Source organism: Lepisma saccharinum, chromosome 20, assembly GCF_977018435.1.
Source record: "Lepisma saccharinum chromosome 20, izLepSacc3.1, whole genome shotgun sequence".
NCBI classification, from domain to species: domain Eukaryota; kingdom Metazoa; phylum Arthropoda; class Insecta; order Zygentoma; family Lepismatidae; genus Lepisma; species Lepisma saccharinum.
In genome coordinates this window covers 33,158,947-33,185,050 of record NC_139248.1, presented here as the reverse complement: position 1 = coordinate 33,185,050, position 26,104 = coordinate 33,158,947, and the positions used below count along the sequence as shown (strand labels likewise).

At 37.3% G+C, this 26,104-nt stretch overlaps 1 protein-coding gene and 1 non-coding gene across 4 annotated transcripts in view; one reads left to right on the top strand and one right to left on the bottom strand.

Annotated features, from left to right (window-relative positions):
* Positions 1–8,929: 8,929 nt before the first annotated feature.
* jp (junctophilin) overlaps positions 8,930–26,104 on the top strand; it is a 397,633-nt gene continuing 380,458 nt past the window's right edge. For 2 of the 3 annotated variants that reach the window (XM_083142318.1, XM_083142320.1), the window contains exon 1: positions 8,931–9,277. In XM_083142318.1, coding sequence (XP_082998444.1) covers positions 9,072–9,277 — 206 coding nt within the window. In that variant the 5' untranslated portion in view covers positions 8,931–9,071. Of the gene's footprint in view, positions 9,278–26,104 lie in introns of all 3 variants that reach the window. The other variant, XM_083142319.1, reaches the window with a different exon arrangement.
* Positions 21,145–21,219, bottom strand: TRNAT-UGU (transfer RNA threonine (anticodon UGU)). Its single transcript has one exon. It is a non-coding gene; the product is annotated as a tRNA-Thr (tRNA).

Genomic DNA, 26,104 nt, shown 5'->3' with positions numbered 1-26,104 from the left:
GAGGGCAAACTAACTAACTAACTCTCTAGCCTTCTTAAACCCGAAGGTTCATGGCTGCAGCAACACAGGCCTTCCATCTGTCCCTATCTTGAGCAAGATCTATATACTCTTTTCCATCCCTACCGATTTCCTTTAGGTCCATCTCAACGTTGTCCCTCCATCTTCGTCTTGGCCTTCCTACAGGTCTCTTACCATCTGGTTTCCCAACAAGAATCCTGTAAACTCCTCTTTCCTCTCCCATTCGTGCCACATGGCCTGCCCACCTAAGTCTTCTTGATTTAATTATTCTAATAATATCTGGACATGAGTACAAATTATGTAGTTCTAAATTATGTAACCTTCTCCACTCACCTGTCTCCGCATCCCTTTTAGGTCCAAAGATTTTCCTAAGGATCTTATTTTCAAATACTCTCAATTTATGTTCCTCTTTCAATGTAAGGGACCAAGTTTCACATCCATATAATACTACAGGCAAAATTACTGTTTTGTATATTTTAACTTTTAGTTTCTTAGATATTAAACGAGAAGACAAAAGTTTATGAAGAGAGAAGTAACATGCATTTCCTGAATTAAGCCTACTTTTTATTTCCTCTTTAATATAATTTTCATTTGTTAATATTACTCCTAAGTATTTGAATTTGGAAACTGGTTCAAACGAGTTGTTATCAATAATTAGATTTTGATTATTACCTAACACTTGGTTTCGGCCTGTAAGCATATATTTAGTTTTCTCTTTGTTAACTTCCAAACCTATCTCTTTAGCAGTTTTGAAAAATATTTTAGCATTATTCTTAATTGTATTCACATCATCCCCCAGTAAGTCTACATCATCTGCATATGCTAACAACTGAGTCACACCATTTAATTTTAGTCCTTCTTTAGTTTCTTTTACCTTCCTAACAGCATATTCTAAGGCAAAATTAAAGAGCAATGGAGATAATGCATCTCCTTGTTTTAACCCATCATGAATTGTAAATTTGTCAGACATATTAATACCCACACGAATTTTACTTTCTGTTTCACTGGTGCATATTTTTATCATACTAACAAGCTTCTTAGGTATTCCAAACTCTACTAATATATTATATAATTTATCTCTTTTGACCGAATCATATGCTTTTTTGAAATCAATGAATAGCTGATGGACATTTTGATTATATTCCCACTTTTTTCAAGTGTCTGTCTGATGTGAAAAATTTGATCTGTAGTTGATCTGTTACGTTTAAATCCACATTGATAATCACCTATAATTTCATTAGCATATGGGGTTAGTCTTGTTAAAAGAATGTTAGCTAATATTTTGTATGTTGTTGAGAGTAGAGAAATTCCACGGTAATTACTGCAGTTCATTTTATCACCTTTTTTAAACACGGGAACAATTATGGATTCTTTCCACTGTTGAGGGATTTCTTCTTTATTCCATATTAAACAAATTAATTTATGAATTTGACATATTAATGAATTTCCACCATATTTAATTAACTCAGTTGGTATTAAATCAATGCCAGGTGCTTTGTTATTCTTTAGCCTTTTAATAGCATCTTTAACTTCAGTCAAGTTAGGTTCTGGAACTAAAGGTTCTGCTGTATGTACTTCATTTACTTCTGATTTATCTCCTACATGGACATTTAAAAGGTCATTAAAGTAGTTCTTCCATCTATTTAGAATATCGCTTGGGTCAGCTAGAAAATCTCCGTCTTTATCTTTTATCAAGTTTACTTTAGGTTGCCACCCCTTTCTAAATTCATTTACACCTTTATATAAATCTCTGATATTTTTATTTTTGCTGTTTGTTTCAATTTCGTTAATTTTGCTTTTCAAGTAATCTCTTTTTTTACTTCTAAACGTGCGGTTAACTTCTCGCTTTATTCTATTATAATTGCTTAGATTTGTATCATCCGAGTTATTTAACCACCTAAGTCTAGCCTGATTTCTTATTTCTATTAGATTATGACATTCATTATCAAACCATGGCTTACTTTTTCTTGGTTTATGGTATCCTATACTTTCTTTAGCTGCTGATTCTATTGCGTTACGTATGTGCTCCCAATTCTTATTTACGTCTGTTTCATTTATATTTTCATCATCATTTAAATCCTGCAAAACATCAAATCTATTTGACAGTTTAATTTGGTAATCTTTTTTAATTCTTTCATCAGTAAACTTTCCTGTATCAAATTTTAGAACTTTTAGATTTTGTTGCTTATGATTTATCACTGAGAGTCTTTCTCTTAATTTAGCAATTACTAAATAATGGTCACTGGCACAGTCAGCACCTCTATGTGTACGAACGTCAATTATACTAGTATGCCTTCTCTTATCAATGAGAATATGATCTATCTGATTATGAGTTTTACCATCTGGAGAAGACCAGGTATATTTATGAATATCTTTATGTTTAAAAGTGGTACTTTTCACAATTAAATTCTTTGAGGTTGCAAAAGTAATCAATCTTATACCAATACGAGGGCAAATCGAAAAGTATTTGCCCCTACTTGTTTTTCAGCCGAAATATTAGAGTCATTGAGAAAACGAGTTATACATTCAATGCAATAGGTTTTCTTGGAACGGTCCAGCGTTAACCCTCGGCTGCTCCGCGGCACAGCGCTGCTGTCAGTTTGCAAAGATGGCTATAGTACTCAACACGTCCACGTCGTACGAAGAGCAAAGTGTTATTAGTTTTCTATGGAGCAAGGGACGAACGCCCATCGAGATCCATAGGGAAATGCAGCCGACGTATGGGGACAAATGTCCCGCTTTTAGAAGTGTGCGGTGGTGGTGTTGTGAGTTCCAAAATAGCCGAGAAGGCCTTCATGAAAACCTCCACGATAACGCCAGGCCCAATGTGGCAAACAGGACCATCGACATCATTCGAATGGGAGATTCTGGAGCATGCACCTTATAGTCCAGACCTCGCTCCCAGTGATTTCCACGTGTTCGGCCCACTGAATAAGTTCCTGGCAGGACAGAGGTTCATTTGCTACGACAAAGCGAAGACAGCTGTCCGGCGGTGGTTCCACGATCAACCGGTCGATTACTACAACAGCGACATCTCAAAACTAGTGGTGCGATGGGACAAATACCTGAACCGCTGTGGTGACTAGGTGGAAAAATAGTGCAAGGTACATAGAACAATTCCTATATTTTGATTTCCCTACATGTTTATTATTTCGGCCGAAAAATAAATTGAGGAATAGACTTTTCGATTTGCCCTAGTATTTACAGTTTTAATGACAAAAATAATAATCTTATTTTAAAGATACTTTAAGTGTTACTGTTAAAGAACGCGTTTGTTGTAGGTATTGTAGGTATGTGTTTATTTAATGCCTACTTAATGACATCAAAATAACAGTAATCTCATAGCTTAAATTGCTACACTTCATGCAACAGTAACTTCAACTAATTCTTGTCAACAAAATATCTAACTCTTCTTAAACAAAATAGCCATGCACTCCGTGGAGGCACGTAGTGGTTCGGATTTTTCTTTCAACTGTAGGTCAAGTCCTGATTGGGCTTTCTGTGCATACAATGTACTTTAACTCGAACAAACAGACAATTCACACGCTTATGCAATCAGAAATAAGGTTTTGACGCTAATCTAGGTTTCGCACCCCCCGAGCACAGCGCCCCGGGCAGTTGCCCTGGTCTCCCGACCCTTCAGCCGCCCCTGACTATTCCCCTCGGAATCTTTAAAAAAGCTGAAATATTTTTATGAGAGGAACGTAGATAAATATTATCTTGAAGAAATACTTCAGAATCGTTTATACTGACTTCCGTGTTTTACGTAAAATGATCCCCGTCTCTACACACTCATGCATACATATGTTCTTTATTTACCTTTCGTTTTCAGTACCTAAACCGAATACATGACATTATTTCGCGACATGTTGCCCTGAACGCAACCTAACAAATGGAAGCCATATTACAACAAGCTGCTTCCTGAGCAAAACCTGCATATCGTTTGTTTCATTTGGTTCCGTTCTCTGTTACTTTTGACATATCATTGAGTGATGATATGATGAAATTGATGAACTCACAAATAACACGTCGTCGCCTTGTAATCAAGGGGTCCCGGGTTCAATACCCGGTGGAGGCACATAGTGGTTAGGATCTCACTTTAGACTGTAGGTCCAGTCGCGATTAACCTTCTTGTGCATGAAGTGGACTTACAAAAAACCAAATCAATCAATCTCTCTTTCTGGGTGCTTTATTTATTTATCTCTTTCTATCTACCTCCCTCCCTCTCTCTCTCTCTCTTTCTCTCTTTTAGGTTTCTATCCTTTTACTCTCCTTTTGTTCATAGGTTTCCATCTTTCGTTTCTTTCTTTTTTACACATTGATATCTTTCTTTTTCTCTTATTTTCCAAGTTTTTATCTTCCTTATTCTCCTACCGTCATATTTCATGTTTCTCTATTCCAGGCTTCTTTCCTCATTACTCGCACACTCTCCCTTTGTCCAAGTTGTATTTTTTACTCATTCACTTCATTTCTACGTTTCAATGTTCCTTACTCTTTCACACACACCCACACACACACCCACATACACACACACACACACACACACACACACTCTCTCTCTCTCTCCCTCCCTCCCTCCCTTCCATTTCAAGTTTCTATTTCCCCTTCCAGGTTTGACAAAAATACTTGTGCAACAGCATATTTTAAAAATCACAATAGATGAAAATTTAAATTATGCAGGCTTTAAGTAGAAAATCGACCCCTTTTATCCATTTGCCACAACAAATGCCGACTCGGTGGCCTATCGCATTAAGTGGTTGACTTTAGAACTCACCTCCGGATTCCAATCCCTGTCTGAGCGTGGGTATTCCTTGTGAGTATCCCTTCATGAATTTAATCTAGTCACCACTCATCCTCATAACCAAAAGTGGCTGAGAAGCGACGTAAAATAACAAATATTCGAAAATAAATGTAGGGAGTGGTGGGAGTAAATGGGATAAGATACATGTGCACCAACAATCGCGTATATACGAGGGACAGTCAAATGAAATCCTTTATTAGTTTTTTACCTAGTAGATTTTTCTACATGTAAAGTTACACAAGCATCTTAGCGTAGACCCATTGCTGATTCACATATATTTTCAAGTCTGAGTTAGTGCCTGTATACCTTAAGAAGAATAAGTCTTTGGGGTCCAAGTGCAGTCACTCATGAGCCACTGTGAAGGCCTTTCCACCCATCTACCTGCGAACTGAGGTCATTGTCGAACTTTTTCCTCCATAGCAAACTTCCTGCTTTAATAAGTATGCGCAAAGATATTGAATTATTATGTGTCGAGAAATTTCTGAGAGTTTTAGACTGATAGAGGTCAAGAACCACTCCTCTTCGCTGGTGCAAGTGTGTAGAGGAGGCGCCATCTTTAAAATGACAAAAACCTCGTTTAGAAGCTCAGTTGATCAGTGTTGCACTCTTGAGGTCGTTTTGTAAATAACAGTTGATACCTCATGTAAAATCGTCCTGTAATTTTTGTCGTACTACATTTTACACATGTAGGCTAATATTTAAAATTTGTAGGACTTCTAAAATTATATTTATACATCATTTGCCGTAGAATGTCTATAAGTTTTGGAACTCCAGAGGGCAAGAAACCACTGCTCTTTGCTAGGCACCATCTTTAAAAAGACAATAATGGTGTTGTGAAACTCACTTGATCAGTTTTGCAGCCTTGAAGTGGTTTTGTAAATAACAGTTGATACTTCTTGGGAATTTGAGCTGTTTGCAGTCTGTCCTTTAATTTTTGTCGGACTTTTAAGATTTTTATATCATTCTCCCTCGGACAATGTAAGTAACCGCTAATCAGAATGAGAGAGAAATCAAGGAAGGCATAAACGTGAAACGATATTATGGCAATAGCAATAACAGGCAATTGATACGTGATAGCTTTACCGGAATAAGCACAATCTCTGTACTCTGTAACTCATGCGGGTTTTTCACGTGATAAACGTGGGCGATTCATGTTACGTAAATGAGGATGTTGATGTATACACGTACAAAAGTCACTATTTTGAATCTTCTGATGTAATCTACTATTCACACAAGATCACTCATTTCATTTCAATAAATAAATGAACACACAACATGATGCAGCAATATTCTTTTAAATGTTACTTATGTGTACAAGTGAAAACACACACAAGATGTTTAGTTTTTGGAAATAACACGTTACTTTAAAATAATTACAAGTAACAATTACTTTTAAATTTGTAACGAAATTAAGAGTTATTTTACCTATAACTTTTACACGTCAATTTGATTAAACTTTCCTAATTATAACAACAGGATCAGGATTGTTGAAGGTCGAGGAACTCATAAATTCAAATCAGTGGCGGCGAGTGGGTTCCAAAAGTGCGGTAGCAAAAGTGACGCCCATTTTTACCCCGTAAACACTACAAGAAAAGAAAAAAATAATTTTGAAGCTGAAAAATACTTTAAATCAATGACAATTCCACACTCCATTGACATTCCTCGAATATAAAATGATTTCCCCAAGCTTCCATTATTTGGATTTGAATTGTCCTAACATTGAGGAACATTCCTACAAAAAAAAAAAAAAAAAAAATCTGTAGTATTTAATTCCGGGTTGGAACAAAATTTTAGCTAATTCCACTCTGCTATGTAACTACTGAATAAATTGCTTTGAGAGGCTGGCATTAGTCGTCAATGGGCCATGAGCATGTCATTAAGTTGCTTAAATGGTTTCCTGCCTGCTCAAATATTTATTGAATTATCCATATTTTACCGCCCCCTTGGTTAACGCTAAAACCTTATTTCTGATTGGATAAGCGTGGCTATTTGTTTGAGTTTATTTTTAAGCCCATTTTATGCACAGAAAGGCTAATCGGGACTGAGCCTACAGTTTATAGTGCCACCATGTGACATTGGGTACGTGGCTATTTGTTTTTAAAAAGAGTTGGGTTTATTGTTGACAAGAATAAATTGAAATTACTGCTGCCTAACATAATAAGTAGGGAGCGGAAGTTGATGAAATGTCATCTTTTTTCTGACATCTCGGACACGATGCCCATTAAATATACACAATATTACACTTCGTCTAGAACCCAAAAAAGGTAATTTCAAAGTGCATTTTTTTTGCCAATTTTTTATGGTCATTTTCCCCTATTTTCGGCATTTTCCCGTCATTTTTCGCAATATTCGGTGTATTGTTTCGTCATATTTTGTCACTTCTTTCATTTTGGTAATATTCTTTAGTCTATTCACCAAGGTGAAATATATATCTTGCAGGATTTGCAATTTACGAGCAAAAGAAATGCTGAACTGGTGAGTCTTCGTTGTGTCGGGGGAAACCACCAGGTGTTCGTGTGGGGCAAACTCAAATTTAAGATCAGATAAGGAGTTTGCATTTTGTTTAATTTCCATTTTATTTAAATTTTTACCCAGAAACTAACAAATTTAATGGTCATTTTTTGCATTATTTCATTTTCTACGTCATTTTTCAATTTTTTTAAGGACATTCTTTAGGTTATATACCTATATTTTCTAGGTCATCAACTTCCGCTCCCAAGTAATAAGTATATTGCGAAATCATGTAGCAATTTAAGATAGTACATTTCTATTATTTTGATGTCATTATGTAGGAATTAAATAAGGATATAGGCTACCTATAATTTACGTGTTCTTTAACAGTAACAATTGAAGTATTTTAAAAATAGGGCTCTTATTTTTTGTCATTAAAGCCATAAATATCATATGTAACTTGGTATGTTTTTTTATTGGAGGAAGGAGGCAAGCAGGAGGACCAGGATAGAAAGTTGCGGGAAGGGGCAGGGTGGAAAGTAGGGTGGCGGCAAAAATTCATCTCGCCTTGTTGAAAATTTTACCTTCAGCCGCCCTTTCCCATCTTGAGTTTTTAATTATTGATCCACACGCTGGTTATAGCTAAGTCCTTATCCTCCCTTGCTTTGCTAATAACGATGCGATCCTGGATAGTGTAAATAATATAGGGCGCTGAAAAGTATACTGGAGATGTAGCAAATTATTTAAAAGTGTTTCGATAACAGTCACTAGCTAAATTTTGAAATTTCTTTAAGTGTGTAATGGTGACTAGGGTTCGGTTTTGTATGACCCAAAAACTTCTGTAATATGCATGCATTTATGCCCTTAAAATTAGCAAAATATGACCTTACAAACTGAAAATATGACGAATAGGATATATGTAAAATTTAAAATGACCGACATTTAAAATATATATGAAACACAACTTACAAAATAAAATTCGGTCATCAGTACTGAAAAACTTTCCACCTAACTCTCTGAGAAAACTTTTTTAATGTCACACTCTCTGGGCACTTCACTTTCGGCATCTTGAAATTACAACGTACGCGCTACCTGCAAAATTCGTTCCCCTACTTTCTGGAGCAAAGATGGTCTCTGGATGCGCTGCGAACTGGAAGCTTCAAACTCTAAACGACAGGATCACTTTCTCCCCTTGCTTGGCACTGATACGCTCCCTCACTGAAAATAACGTACACTTCCAATGCTGTCTGGTTGCCGTGTATAGAAGGGGAGGGAAGGGGCAGAACAGCTAACGATAAGGAATTAACAATAGCCTAAGAATCTTTAAGCCGATTGCGGACAAAGAAAAGAACGATTAAAAAACATTTCACTGTTTATTTTTTAAAGTTGCTTTCTTAAGCGAGGAGTCTTTATTTCTGTAATAAATGTTAATAACAGGTAAATTATTGGGCGAGCTTGAGGTAGCAACTGCACTTTTGAACTTCCTCGACTTGCGCAAGGGAAAATGGGCTAGTTCAATCAGCGCCATCTCTTGCACGTTCCATGAACTACGTGCTCACAACGGGACATGTCGAAGCGGTATCTGGTGGCTGATCCGGAAACTACGAGCTCTCAACTCCCTCTCCCCGCATTCCCGGATGGTGGGTTCGTCGTTTCTGGGGCAATGGAGGGGAGAGAGAGTAACTGTCCGGTCTTCGAGGCGAGGAGCAACAAGCGAGCAGCGTGGAGTTGAGTGTCGTGTCCCTGTGTGTTGTGCGGTGGTGTGGTGGGGGATGGGCGGTGCAGTGTGGTGAGGAACAGGATGCAACAGCAGCAGCAACAGCAGGCGCCCGCCAAGACCTTCAATGGCGGTCGATTCGATTTCGATGACGGCGGGACTTACTGTGGCGGCTGGGAGGACGGTAAAGCACACGGTCATGGCGTCTGCACGGGCCCTAAGGGCCAGGGAGAATATTCGGGCTCGTGGCATTTCGGCTTCGAGGTGTCCGGCGTCTACACTTGGCCCAGGTAAGAGATCGTTGACCTCCCCCCACAGCCATGACCTGACCCCACGTTCCTACCCCTGGCGCAGTCAGTGTTGCGCGCGCCAACCCTTACAGGCAACCCCCCGACACGTGAGACGTCTTGTTCAAATCTTCAAAACAGTACAACTTCTTACGTTTCACGTTCGAGCACTTTCTTCAGTTACAAAAGTGTGCAAGGGCAAAAATCCTCACTTCAGTTTCAAGTTTTCAATCTAAAAGAAACAATCCTGCAAACGTATTGAATGAAATTAACGTGGTTATATTTACAACATGCTTCAGCTCTTGTAAGTTACTACGCGCTGGCAACATTGACTGTGCATAATATCTCCATTTAACCTCAAAACGTAGGCTAATATACTTATAATGTTTGCAAAACGAGCATTCAAAAAACGAACCTACCCGCGTTGGTTAAAGGAATGCGATCTCGACTCGACTTCATTCATTCCACTCAGCAATTATAGCGATTGATTGTAGTACAAGGGTTAACTACACGTGCATATGGGAACATATGACACTTGTTATGATTGCGAGAGAATGCGGTTGGTCTTCTGCAGCCTGCTAGGAGGGGGGAAGGCTGTCGCTTTAATTAGAAGGGAACACCGAGGGACCAGTGAAAATAGCCATGAGCTGAGCTCAGACTGAAATAGGAAGCACCGGTTTAGTCCCAGCCCGACCCAGACAAAGTCTGTTCTTCAAGGGAGCGAATACTTCGGAATCCGTGCAACCGGAATGGACGGACGGGAGGTAATAAATCAGGAGAACAACGCAAGAAGCAACCAAATTTCACCATCCTTCCCTTGATTCTTCCTCCCTCTCCACTTTGGATTCATGTAAGACTAACCTCTTTAAGCCTTTGTACAATTTGAATATTCAATTTTAAGTAAACGTACAGTTTGCTTCAACTATTTAATCAATATAACAGTGCATTTACTACATTCGTTTTATAATTATGCTCACGTTTACTGTATGAGAAAGGAGTCCCGGGTTCGATACCACTTTAAACTGTAGGTCCAGCCCCAATTAGCCCTACTGTGCATAAAGTGGACTTAAAACACCAAATCAACCAACCAATGAACTCTATGGACAGACCCTATCTAGAAATACATTTCGAGGGAGGGTGGGCCCCGACGAAGTGTCTCAATAATAATAATAATAATAATCATACAATTAGAATAATTAAATTAAATATATAAATTAATTAATATTGTATTATTATTACATGAATAGGTTAAAAAGATGGTAAAGGAATAGAGATATAACAGCACGTATTCATTATCTAGCTTACGTGTACTTAAGATCGCCAAAACTTGTATAAAAGCAACTGCTCTGGCAAGAAAATTAATGTGAAATATATAAATAATTGAATATTTACTGAATAACAAAGAAGAAGTTAGATCCAATTGACAAAAAGTAAAGTTCCCAATTAATATTATATGCATATTATCATTAGTAGTCGCGTTCATAAATCTTTGGAACTGTTCTTCAAAGCCGTATGATCCCAGTTCCTTACCTTCCAATACGTTCGACAGAAATAAATAACCATTGATTACATAATAAATACTAGAAAGTATATTTTGATTATTTAATTTTTGTACTTAGTAAGTCCTTGGGGTGGAGGGAACCCCTTGGAGCCCCCTAAATACGTCCTTTTGTACGAAGTATTAGGTTCCAACTTATGGCACCTATCAGAACAACAGATTTCCCTCTCCCCAAACATTTTAGTAACGTTTTCACTCAGTTCTATGAATACGTACCTGCCCAACACTATTCATTAAGTTTTTTTTAAAAAAAAACGGCAAGTCAAAATTAGATTTTTTTACAGTTTTATGTCAGGAATCTTGAATTAAAAGGTATTCTAAAAATGATATACATTAGTTGTACTATGGTGCCACAAACACCTTATCTAATCAAAAAATATAAAATCATTTCCATATTCCGCGTATCTCTATGTCAGAATTTAATGACTGTTTTGCTACAAGGATTTTAACGCAAAATATAATCGTATGACTAAAGAAAGCTATGATATTCCAATCTTTGCGATCTAATGTTTGCGTGAACGGTTTTTCTTTCTTTAAACACAAACATTCAATTTTTAGTCCATAGTGGAGATAGTTACATATCAACGATTTATAATAATTAAGAAAAATTACAAAAAAATAATTCCGGGCATATTATTATAACAATATTTTGTTTTAAACTAAAAAATTGGTACACAACTTTCACATAATAGTAGCTTCTGTGCCCTTTAATAATCAATTTTAATAGTGTTTTGATAGAACAAAATGAAGAAAACCTCTCGTTTTGCGTTCTTAAATAATAGTCGATGAAGCACGCTGTTTATTTATTAACTAATTTGTTGATTATAGCAGGTCTTAAAAATATTCTCGTATACATATCCTTTGGAATTGAGTTTTAGACATAAGCAATAAAGTTGGAAAGTGTTACATTCAATTGCATGTAAGCTAGAACAGTCATATATATGTACATTCTCGATAGCTTTGTAAAGTAGTTTCCAGTGAATTACAAAGTTTGTATGATCATATTGAACATCGAAAGAACCAGGAGTGTGTTCCAAAGTTCTGTATTCAGAGATTCAATATTAATAAGGCCCTTGACTGTAGTAAATATGCCTTTGATAGCATATTTATTATTTATATAGCAACGGAAAATCATGCGTTCTCTTTGAAGTGTGTTATTGTCAGTAAGTCCTCATTAAAAGTGGGTTTTGTTCAATAAATCAATACGACGTTCCTTACAAGGTCTTCGACTTGTCACTGAACAACTTCCTGCAGTTTGTGTCACTATTTCTATCAACTCTATTTTCCCCCATTTCCTCGAGTGCATGAGTGCGAAATTTAGATTTTTTAATCACACCGCTGGGCATATCTCTAAGTGTTGCAGACCCCGATAAATCGGTACGGCAAACTATGAATTGTTAATTCTGTGATGTTAATTTTTATATTCCTAGAAAATAATATAGTTATGTTGCGTTACTTTCCCCTCATGTTGGGTTAAAAGAGGCGACAAGGATGAAAATGTTTATTGCAAATGTTGAAGTATCTGAGTGAATACCCAGAAAACAACTATGTCTTACCCGCGATTCGAATTTGTTGCACTTGGCTTTCATCGCTACTCAAGGTTACGTTATTGATAAGCTATTTTGGTTTTGCTGGGTTTCTCTTCAACACCAAACTCCTGCTAATTATTAACTTGATTTACTATTCTTCAGCACAAGCCATTTTGAAACTAGTAAATAACGAAAGATGGCAAGAACATTACAAATAACAAAGTGTACCAACAAAGTATATCAATCACATTTACATGAACTGTGTTCTCTAAGATAATAATGATTAATAAATGGAGATACATTTTGGCTCGACATTGTAATGTACTGTTAAAAAAGCTTTCGAGGAAAAAAAAGCTTTTCAGTGCACTTTGGGAGGAAACAGCATGAAGTCAGGCAAACAGATTCGCACGTGTTAAGGAAAGCGTATGATATTTTATACGTACACATTCCTTATATGATCATAATCATACAATACAATCACTTCGGCAAAGATCATACGCACAATGCTTACCCGGCATGTTTTCAACGCAGAATCTGATGTGGCCCGAAATATGGCGTCGGAGCGTAATTTCGTGCAATGAATTGTGTGGGGGAAGGGAGTTGTTCGCTGAATATCATCCATTGAACAAATTAGTATCAAACCTGTAATGAAATACTTTTCGAAATTGTCAATTTGACTATGTTCGGTAGAATATATTACATTTCTAATCCCGATATAAATATACAGTACTTGTATACATTTCTGAATATATCTTAAACCTATATAACAACGATCTTGATTTCTGAAACGTTTTACACTTTGAAGAGCATATTAAGAACTGAACTACGTCATAAAATACTTTTCATTTAAGAAAACGCGCATGAGATGAATCATAACTATTAGATTTAATGCAAAAGCCGAACTAATTCCAATTTCTCTACTATTTCGATGTGTAATTTTGTCATAACTAACAACATCCTTAAGATTGTGCTTTATGGTGAATGATTATGCATTTTGTCGTCACATCCTTTAATTGAGGAGGTGAATATTCTATTTGCATGTTGCACATTTTATTTTACTGGGAACAGAGTGTATATTAAGTATCTGAGATCTGGTATACCAAAATTTGGATGTAAATATAAAAGGAAAATTAACAGTAAATATACTGTAAATGAACAAACTCGTAAGAATTTTACCTACTTCCGTAGAAGAGTTGTTGTCACAGTACGCTACGAAGCTAGAGGTTCCGGGTTCGAATCTCGGCCAGGGTATGGGCGTTCCTTGCGAGTGTCGCTTCATCATAACACCATCATCATATCGTTCTTATCCTCGCAATTAACCAAAAATGGCAGAACAGCGAGTTTAAATAAACGAACTCAATAAATCAACCGTAAAAAATTGTTGGCTCGGAAGTTGAAGACCTATAAACTGCCAAAAAAGACCTATAAAAAGAACTAAAAAATGTAAAAAAATTACCTAAAAACGAAAAAAGGACGTATAAATGTGATCCAAATTAATTAATAACTTCAGTTATAATTACATATTAAATGAATATGCGCGGCATCTCCTTATCTGACTTGAGATCTTTGCAGGCGCGTGCTGTCTGATCGTATACACCGTGCTGAAAGCATCAAAACAAGAGAAAGTTGCCACTTACACCTTCCAGACAAGTTACGGTTAAAGGACCTTGTACCGTACCTGCTTCAGTCGTCAAAAAATGTTTTTCTCTCGTTTCAGGGATGGTTCAAATTTATTTATTTATTTATTCCTTTTATTTTGTTACTACAGAAAGGATGTTTAAGAGGTGATGAACTGATGATGATTCGAATTGAGAATGGGAAGTAAAAACGTAGTCGAAAGAAGGTGAAGTTGCAAAAAAGCCGTTAAGACCTAAAAAAAGGCTAAAAAAAGGACCAATAAGCCAAAATACTCCGAAAAAGGCAAAAAAAGGACAAATAAAACCCACCTTTTTCTGGCCTACAATGACCCAAAATGAACATATTATATTACATATGTTGGGCCTCGTCTTCGGACTCTAGGAAAGGAAAGGATTTTTCCTCAACTTCCGAGCCCTCGTTATTACGCATTAGGAACGAGAAGAGACTTGCACACGTTTATAAAAAACACTGATATTTGCACTAAATAAGTTAAAATGTTTAATACCTTGAATCATTCATTTATCTCAATTTCAGATAAACATATTGCTCATAACTCTTGTATAAAATATTTGCCACTTTAAAAAGACATCATGAGTCATTGCAAGGGACACCAGTGGATTATATATCGCTAGATACCTGTACATTTTTACACACCAATTCGCCACTGGGATGAAGTATAGTGAAAGCTCTTTCCATTGCCAGTTTGGATAAGAATGTGGATTGGAGAAGAGGAGCACACGGTTTTTGTCGTAACCTAAAAATAGACATGTGTGTTTGTGTGCGTTCCACCTCGTACAAACATCCGAAATGGGGTAAAAGTGACCGCTGTGATCTAAATTTCGGTCCCTGCTGGTTGCTGCAGAAGCAACGGGTTGAGAGTTGCTTTCAGTGCGTTTTGTGGTGAATTTTGCACTCCTAGACTTTAGTCTGAGTGTAGAGAATAGCTAAGAAAATGATCCATTGAACGGACGGCGTGTTACAAATGCAGATCTCGTTTCGTTCATTGGATTCTCTTCTCATTTTGTGTCAAATTCTAGCAATAACATATCAATGGGAAAAGAAACAGTTTCAGAAAATCGCCATGTTTAAGTACACATTAACTTTCATATTTTTTGTTCCGGTTATGAATTCCGTTGTATCTGCCAGATTTGACTAATTAATCTAAAAGAAGCTGGACCATCATACGTTAATTCCTTCAATTTTCAGTATGTTTCTTTTTTAATCGTCAAATTTGTTACTTCGTTAAATCACAATAATTGAGGACTAAAAGTGGTAAACGTTGTAAGTGCAAAAGCGAAAGTGTTGTGAAATCGCAAAAGACTGTTTCTCCACATATCTGGCACTTACAACGTTTACGATTTTCACTCACCCTCAACGTGAAACCTATTTTGATACCTGAAATAATAAAAAAATTTTTCAATTTATTGTTAGAGATTTTCAGTAACCTCGCTTGGCCCTTCCATCATTCACCAAATCAACCAAGTGACGTTCACACTCTTTACCTCTTTCGACCTCTTTACACGTCCTTTTGAACTACTTAGAGGGCTAACAGCCACTTTTCACGTATACCACATTATAAAGCATGGCACATTTGACAGTTTAACGTTGAAAACGATGTTTGAATTTTTTTGGCACTTACATCGTTTACCAATTTTAGTCTTCAATTAAAGTTAGCATGATAACTTTCTCTTTTTTACGAATTTCCAAAATCGCATCTTTAAATTTTTAGTTTGAAGATCAACTAAATTTTATGGTGTGGTGATACATATAATATTAAAATACTTCACAAAATCATTAAATATAAAAGAGTAAGCCTAACACATAGCATTTACATATCGCTTTCCTTGCTCACATCAAGTTGCGACGCCAGGGGTCCCGGGTTTGAATCCCGTTCTGGGCATGGGTGGGTGTTTTGGCCCCTTCATCAATTTCATCATATCATCACTCACCCTCATCTTCGTGATTAGCTAAAAGTGGCAGAAAAGCGAAGTGAACTAAACTAAAGCAATCAATCAAAACAGAAGGTTTCGGTATGCAAAATGGTAAACCAATTATATATAGAGTTTTTCTTGATGAAATATATAAGCAACAACCACGTAATCTTGTAAGCAAGCCTGTCTCTATTCTAACTGCAAAGATCTGGTCATTTTCTTCCCATACGTGCACGTTCTCTAACGACCTGCTGTCACGGAGTCGAGTAGACAGACTCCTCAATGTCAATGAGTCTATATGAAAGGGTAAATAATTAATATCGTTCGATGAAATGAAAGGAGCAAAATCAATCCAATGTTGACATACCGGACACGACATTCTTGTCATAATGATTCTACCTCGAAAGTGACATTTTCCGCATTGGCACAATCCTTCCTCCATTTTGAAGTATTTCTTTTTATGCTGATATATATTTTTAAAAATTACGAGTATCATCCTTGTGCTAAGCAATAATTGAACATTTCTGTTCAAAAAAATACAATTACAATAGTTCTTGTTCTATTTAAATATCCATGGAAACAAATATCTTCGCTTGACATTACATCGTTCTAGTTATCGTTGACGACGATGGTTTTGCAGTATGTTGTGTGTGTGTACAAATTTCTGACAAACATTCATAACGCAAAATGGCTAATTTTGACGCCACGAACCCTCTGTCAGATTAGCCCGACTCTGTGGCCGAGTGGTTAGCACATCGCGCTGCGACGCCAAGGGTCCCGGGTTCGAATCCCGGTCGGGCTTGGTTGTTTGTGAATGTCCATTCATCAATTTCATCATTTCATCACTCATCCCCATCTTCGCAAATTAGCCAAGAGGCACAAAACGCGAAGTAAAATAAACTAAATCAATCAATCAATCAAACCTCTGTCAGATTAAAAATTTTGGATACTCGAGTTTGGACCTCAATCAAAAATTATCCAACAGACCTACCGAGTTTCATCAAAATTTTTCTCATCCAATTGTGGCCGGCCCTCGTGGCGATGTGGTTAGCACATTGCGGTACGACGCCAGGGGTCCCGGGTTCGAATCCCGGCCTGGGCATGGATGTTTGTGAATGTCCATTCATCAATTTCATCATGTCGTCACTCATCCCCATCTTCGCAAATTAACCAGAAAGTGGCACAAGAAGCGAAGTAAAATAAAGCAAATCAATCAATCAATCAAACCAATTGTGAGTTAATCTATGGTAACCAAATTTTTCTCGAGTTTGCCTTCGATTTTTTATCGTCATGAGAACAATACTGTGTTGTTCTTTTTGTATTTTCCAAACAACCGCTGTCTTTATAGTTCAATAAATGAAGAACTTGTGGTCCAAGCTTAACGGAATTTAAGTACAGTACAGGTAGAAAGATTCTAAATACAATTCTTAATTTTTATATCTTTTTGATTTGCCAAAATAGGTTCTTATTAATTTTACGAAACAACTTTCGGACAAGATCTAGGTCTTGTTTCGAAGCTATTTGCATCTGTTTCTAAAACCCATTATTATTGTCAATTGACATTGCGAAACCGATTCTATACGGATTTTTATTCAATGGAATATGATATTCGTTGAACCTGTCAGCACCGTACGCGCTGTCGCTACCAGACTCGCAGTGGCAACCCGCAGTTTCCACGGTTCAACGGACATCGCCATATCAGTTGCAGATTGGTTAGCATTGCACAGTACGACACTTAAGATATTGGATTCGAACCCCGGCCTGGGCATGGATGTTATTTGTGAGGCTCCTTTATCAGTCTTATCATATCGTCATTCATCTCCTACTTTACGAATAGTCAAAAGATGGAGGAAAAGTGAAGTAAAATAATCCAAAGCAATCTTGAAATCAATATAGTGCCAAGGTAGAAATTTCTTTCTGCATAATGTAGCCACTTTTTGCAAAGTTTTCCCTACTAGATTCGCTGGTTAGTAAGTTCTGCGACCTGGCTAAGGTATTCCATGAGTTCTCTCGGTTACTGTAGACAAACGCTGAGATCTTTGTTTACTCTTAAGAATTGTTACAGACAGCTCTTTCTGCTAACTTCCTGTCGCGGTGAACGTCACCACAAACAAGCATTCTTAGAGCCCATCTACGTTATACGTGACCGAGGACGCAAGCGCGCATGCGCTAATAGGAAGAGTCCACTGACAGATAGGGGCGAAGGCTGCAAGTACGCATGCGCTAACTGGACGGGTCCACTGGCAAAATAGGAGTGACGGCAGCAATTGCAACGCGGAAATTGTCTTTGCTCCACTTCGGGGGTGGGGGTTGCTACGAGTTGTAACCTTTATACGGAACGAAAATAAACAATTGAACGAATTTGAGTGCAATACTGATCCGAAACTTACAGGGTGCATGTTTTTATCTCCCCCTTTCTTGTTTGAATTCGTACATTAGAGCTGTTGGTCTTTTCTACTCTTACGGCGGCCGGTCGTAGTTCTGGCAAGGAAAGTGGGGAGCTGGGATTACGCTGCCGACCAACCAGACAACAGCGGTGGCGCCGAGAGTTACGGCGCGGCGGGAAGAAATACTACGTGAACCTCGTTCTACTGGCTGCTGTGTTTTAATGTGCTGGATTGGTCCCTTCCCCGCTCACCACTTCCCTTGCCAGCTTCTAGAGCGCCCGCTGTAACAGTATAAAGGATCTTTAGGCAAGTCGGACAGTAATTTCATGAAGTATCTTTTTATCATCCATTCGCACAATAACAGACCGTCTCGAATAGTTATTCTTTTCACATTTTTTTTATTCATTTCCATGGAAAATTGTTAATTGTGGTGAAAGCAAGATGTTCACCTTATTTGATTCAGCCGTGCATATATACAATCCCGTCAACTTTCTCTGCATTTTGGGTTGCATACGGGCCAGGGGTCAGCGCGGTAGATGTTTTCATCCTGATCACACATTTTTTCGCTTAGAAACACAGAACGTAAAAGAAAGATTTATTTGTTTGATTTTACTCTGCCTTTACATGTATATAAGGTATGATATTTTACTCGCAAGTTGCCGATCTCTACGGCGGAGTGGTTAGCAAACGCGTTACGACACCAGGAGTCCCGGGTTCAAATCCAGGCCTGGACATTGGTGTTATTTGTGAGTGCCCCAATTTCATCATATCAGTCATCCTCATCTTCGCAATTGGCCAAAAGTGGCAAAAAAGCGAGGTAAAATATCAAATCAAACCTGCTTACTTGCAGGTTCTACGAAAATATATTATACCCAGTGTAAGGATGACAACTGACCTATTAGCGTGATACATTTTTTTAGTGTTAAAAGAAACTATTACTGATAACAATAGGTACGAGCAGTGGCGGCAATTAGGGAGGGCGCGGGCGTGCAGTTGCCCTCCGACTTTTTTCCACTTTTGTCCCCGCACTATGCTATACTTTTCTACAAAGGGAAATAAGCTGTCTGCCCCCCGATTTTGGAACCCAATCGCCGCCACTGGGTAGAAGGTTTAAAAAGGACTCATGGAAATGTAGAATAAGAATTGTCCGTGAAACACAAAGCTGTTACGACCAAAGTTCACTGGTAACCACAAATAAAATGCATTTGAATATCAAATATTGGTAATTGATTACATTAGTGCATGTTTTTCAAATAATCGATTACTGTAATCTTTTTTGGCCATTACAAGTTAAAATTGTAATTTGAACCTATGTGCTACAACACACACACATATCATAAACTGCTACTAGGTGTTAATAAATTTAATGTCACATAAACTATATATATATATAAATTATATAACTCTCTCTATTATATATAATGCTTAGCTACAAATTAGAAAGTTTAGCAATGCCTTGTCTCTTTGTAGTCACCTTTACACACTTTATCAATAAAATGAAAAAAAAAATGTAATTTCATGAAAAAATAATTATCGTTCCAGATTATGTTTTTATAGAAAAATATTAAAAGTGTACAAAGAAAAGTTACTGAATATTTTATTTACATTAACCTTAAAGACAGATTAATAGTTTTCTACGAAGAATTGGATGATTTATTTCAAGATTGTTGTCGCACACCAACGTCTTTAACACTTTAGTGTTCGCTATGGGAAGCACAATCACGTGCATGCGTTATTAATGTCATGATGCACTTTAAACTTCCGCATGCCACTCTTCAACTTACCATACTATTTGTAGCGTCCAAGAACTGTATTTACTGTACTATATTCACACGTTCATTTAATACCGTTTTGAAATTAAAATTAAACCTTTACTTAAATTATGTAGGAATTTACTGGTGTTTAATAAATCGTTCGTGTTTCGGAATTTATTGATCTCTTCGATTAACCACATTAAAACTATTCCTATTTTGTACAGACACCGTAGACCAGATGGTTTTAATCGTCTATACTATCCTTACATGTGAGAAACCACGAATAGGCAACGAAATTCACCGTTCGCAGGATTCGATCTCGGATCCTCCGAATAAAAGTTTCAGGTACGTTGGAAGAAAGCTTTTGAAAAATCGTTCACTTTGAAAATACATTTACTGAAAACAAATCTTCGAAAATAGCGCCCCTTTGTGGTTAACCCTAGCTTATCCGTACCGTACAAGAAACTTTATTACCTGAGGAGAGGGGCTGATCGATCCACACATTTTTATCACTAAAATTCAATAAAATATTGTGTTATTAAATCAGGTGCAGTAATACAAACTGCATTTTAGGCTGCATAGTATATTTTACTTGGAAGTTACCGACGGAGTGGTCAGCTACGACCCGAGGGGTTCACGGTTCGGATCCCGACCTAGGTGTGAGTGTTCTTTGTGAGTATCCCTTCATCATATTCTACCGTCAATCTTCATCTTCGCGATAAACAGAAGTAGCAGAAAAGTGAATTAATAATTATCAAAATAAATCAAAATCAATTAATTTACTAGCATGTTCTATGAAAATAAACGGGCCTATTAGCGTGATACTAGCTGAATTATAATAAATTAAAAAATGAACATCATTAATCAGAAAGAAGAACCCATTATTTCACGAGTGTCGTGTACATATTTTATAATTCATTAAACTTAAAGAAACAACATATAAATTTTACGGCAATGTTTCTTTATTGATTTTTTATTTTTTTTATTTTGAGTTGGTGTTTTAAGTCCACTTTGTGCACAGTAAGGCTAATCGGGACTGGACCTACAATTTAAAGTGGGATCCGAACCACGTGTGCCTCCACCGGGTATCGAACCCGGGACCCCTTGATTACAAGGCAATTACGCTACCACTGCGCCATGGGGGAGGCCCATTTCTTTATTGATGTATGTGTAGTTACATAGTAATTACAATAATTACAAAAAATACCATCATTACCAACGAATTGTGCACTGTCACTCATCCCAAGGAAGAGCTTTTGGGATGGAGAGGGGAGCTGAATTTTACCTCCTACGTACGTTACCTTTATGATTTTATGAACAATAGTAATATAGACACATTGGAAACACCCTAGGGAACAATGTAATTTATTTTCAATTTTTTATAAAAATGTTCCGAGTTGAAAAATCGGAAAACAATAGGTGGTGGACCTGCCTCCCCCCACCCCTCGGGTAAACCAAGGTAGTATTTTATACTAAATGCTTTCTCGTATTTCACGAAAACCTCCGCTTTAAATGGCCAGAGGCCGCCAGGCGCCGGGAGCTATCCGATCGCCAAATCTGGATTTCATTTCACACGGCCCAACACCAAATCCTATCGACTTCCACGTTCTACAGGGCTGCCAGCTGGCGGCCGCTCCACTCACTACATTAATGCGATGCCACGTTCTGATTGCACGTACAGAACACGATCAAAATGTCAGACCAAATACTAATAGGCTTCTCTCTTATGGCAGTGCGCCCAATCACCTTCCTTGCGATCGGTGGGGTATTAACCAACGTTTTCCCACACTTGGAATAAATGTTATTTACCTTGTGCAAAATGTATTCATTTCAACTACATTTCTAGTATTATTTATGTATAATGTGCAATCAGCACTTCGCGTACATAAAAACACCATCACATAAACACCATTTTTGATACATGTATACATTATTTACGATGTGGATTCAAACTAGGTGTGTAAAAAAAGTCAAAAGTGTTATAGCATTTTAGTAATATACGGAAATATACTCGGTATCTAATAATTTCTTATCGACGCCTTGTTAAAATCTTACAAAAAATTATGTATCAGATTTTTCCCCTTGTTTCACATTCTAAAGGCTGCCGGACGGTGGTGCTGATCACATCACTTCCAACACGGCCGAGATCGAGAATGTGTGTGGACCTACCTCAACATCCCCTAATTATGCCTTCATGCCACGGTTCTATATGCACGAAGAACTTTACCTCGCTCAAACTGACGTTATTAAAATGTTTATCTTCATTCACTCCGTAGCGAAGTGATTATCACAGCAAGCTACGACGCCAGGGTCTCTGGTTCGAATCCCGACCTGGGTATACGTAGGTGTTCATCGTGAGTGTCCCTTCACCAAATTCGTCATGTCAGCACTCATCCTCATCTCCGCGATTACCCAAAAGTTCCAGCAATGTGGAAATAAACAAAATCAAATATTTGATGCACTAATGGATTTCCAATTCTGAGGTCCGTAAGATACAAAGAGCAGACGTGAAGTACGGTCTTGTCGGAAGTGACGTCACCTAGTGAAAGCGCCAAGTACACGAGCAATCGAGCTCACAGCATGCACACTCGTTTACTACATTCGTTCCGTTGTTGCTCACTTATAGGCAATCATGAAAGTCGAGAATGTTGGTTGTAGTTCTTCTATTGCGTGGAAAGGTAAGTATGAGAACTTTTTAAAATACTATGCGTTTTATATGGAAAATAATTGTTTATAACGCGGGAAAATCCATATGTTACCTTTATCTACTGATCGTATTAGGCGCTGCAGTCGAAGTGCACCTTTCGGACACGGCTTTAGTTAAGTTCTGGAGGTACACAGTTACAAAAGATATTTAACCCTTCGTATACGTGTTCTAGAGTTACGCGGTTGGTGTACGGTGAGCGTGGCGCTCACATATATATTTTATTGATTTTTGTCATTTTTTCGTATATCTGTTTACATTCATTATACCCAAAATAGTTTATAATTATGTATTACCTATCATATATCACTTATAAGTTAAAATTTATCCTATTTATTATTATATAATAATATGATATTCTTGTATTCAAATATTACTCATTACGTATTATGAGAGACAAATTATCAAGAAAAACAGAACAATTTTTATAATTTTATTTGGAATTTACTTTTTATGATAACTAATTTGCATAACATTAGTAATTTAAAAGTGTATTACTTGTTGTCGAGAGAGATGTACATCCCAATATATTGAGAAAAAAGAGCAAGTAAAAAAAATATCACTTTTCAAAAACTCGTCAGCAAAACATTACCTCTAGGCCATGAGAATCAAACATTCTACCCAGGTCTTCATTTGGTTCAGCAAACAATGCTCGGAACTGCTCTTGTTCATTCGTAACGGATATCAGGCTTCAAAGTCCATTTAGCCAGAAATAGTGTCTCAAATAAGTGAATGAGATCAAATAAAATAATTACCGAAGAATCGAAACGGAAAACTGTGATACAACACTAATTCAGTGTACACAGAAATAAAAATGTGTGTGCAGAAAATGGTTACGCGGTTGGTGTACGTGTGAGCGCGCTGCTCACAAAACACGGACTGTCATCAAAATAGTATGTCTGCAGGCACGTAGCCAGTGGGGCTGGAGCCTCCCCCAGAAATCCGACAAATATCTAATATAAATAATGTACAGAGATAGTTAATTTTACTTTCTTGGCAGGATTAAACATTAGATCGAAGAAAGTTTAGTGTATAATAGAGGAAACGGGTTATATTTTCATATTCTATCATTTAATCCAAAGAATAAATGGATTCACAGCTCTCAAAATTTATAGTTTCCTTTGTGAGAGGTCACACAATATAAACGTCGAGTAAAATTTGACCCTAACTTTTAAAGCCTTTGTCTTAACTGATTGTGTAAAAGTTAATAACAAAATACAATAATTATAAATTTTAGTACACTAACTGCACAAAATATAAGGGAAACTATGGACTACACTTGTGTTGAATATTCACTCATCGGTACAAAGTCCCTCCGTTTATATAATAATAATAACAACAATGATAAAGTTGGATTAAAATAGGTTTATTTTTAATAACTTATAATATTTATTATTGTAAAATGACATTTATAACCGTGGTAATAATTATTATTATCTTTATTATAGTTTTATCAGTTGCCTGCGTTGATAAGGGATGAGCCCCCTCCCCGAAATAAAATCCTGGCTACGGACCTGCATGTCTGCACATTCTAAGAACAAAGACACAACATATAACTGGTATCATCTGGCCATAGACATTCCAAATTCCAGTTACACAAGACCAGAAGGCGATATCATTACTTGGGCCTGAGAAACTTGCAATTATATCCTAGGGTGAGCACAGCGCTCACACATATACCAACGGAGGGTGGGGAGTCTGTGGTAAGTGCAAATTCAAGGTCCGCAGCTCTATGCATTCCATTCGTATTGGTTCAAGTTACACCACACGGAGTGTAATGACGTTTGTACGTTCTTTTGTGTTGCAGTAAGAAGTACAAACTATGAGTGAATGCACCTGATGTAGCATGGTGCTATCCACACGCTCGATAATGCAGTCGCCTGGACGACTGGTCAGATCTCGAGGGAACAGTACCTTGCCATGATGTAACTCTGTCGGGTTAAAAAGATCCGTTGCATTGGCCCTATGCGAGGAACGTTGGCTGGGCTATTTGCAGTCCCGAGTTGTAAGGCGGGCGGGGAGCCAAGCGGACGCCCCTGCCAGCTGCTACGAATGAAGCGCACTCCCCTGGGGGACATTTTCGCTCATCAGGAATGTATCAGCTTGTGAGTCTCTTGATGGACAATTTGCCATTACCACGACTTTTTTTTTTTTAATATGTCCTGTGTTCACTGGAGAGTAGAAAGATAATGAACTGAAATCCTCCAAGGCTGCGGTGTGGGAGTTGGAAGGTTTTCGGCTGGGGAGAGTCTGGGAGAGTTGTTGGAGATGTGCTGACGGCAGCAGATTTGTGATCGTTAGGTACTGATTTAATTGCCTTCAATGGATGTAGAGATTCCAATTTCTTTTAAGAGACTCCTATTGTGAGTGCACTGAAAATCCTTTCTGATTTCCAAGAATAAAAATAAATGAAGTTTTAAGAAGAAACGCTGATAATTTGTTAACATTTCCTGAATCAACAAACTTCATTTGAAAAACATGCATGAAATAAAAATTAGAATGTACCTATTTACTGAAGTATAGTTTCCTGAAGCGTATATGCTGTTTCATGAAATTGTTTGAGTGGGCAATCAGATGGGGAGAGGATTTTTTGGGTGGACGGTTCCTCACTCGCGCCGTATCTGCTATGTGTATTCCGTCTCTCCCTTTTACTTTATTTTTTATTTATTTATTGGTCTTTTTTCCCGTAGACCCTTGATGAAAGAGTATAGAAAACGTCATACAAATACAGAATTTGTTATAGCTTTGTTTTGTTACAAAGTTTAGATAATTTTGCAGTACACAGCGAATGAATATACTGAACATAATGTGTATTTAGATAAAACTACAGCTAGAAACATTTCGGACTACAGGTATACAGTTACAAAATTTTGTAAATAGGTGAATATATATTGAACATATTTGTAGGTTAATGTATTCAGTAGCCTAGCCAGATATTTCTAATCTATACTATTAAATTATTATTACATATTAGATACATGTGTTTAAAAATATTGCTTTAGTATTAAAACAATGTGCAAAAATTAACTATTTACAATTTTTTACTTGCACAGTTTTACCTATCACGTGCGTATCTGAACTGCGGTTAGGGTGTTCCATATATTCCGTATATTGTGATAAACTGTACAGGGCTCTGTTTGTACCGTATACTTTGATTGCCTGTGTTTGTTTATGGGGGGAAGGGTAGTAGATTTAATGTAATTTGGTAGTTTGTTGTACGCGTAAGTTATTCCAGCATTCCACTACCCCCTCTCTTTCAGTGTGTTTAATGCAAGCTTGCGTGTGTGTATTTTTCTCTTTCACGCACACATTGATGGGGGGAAAGAAAG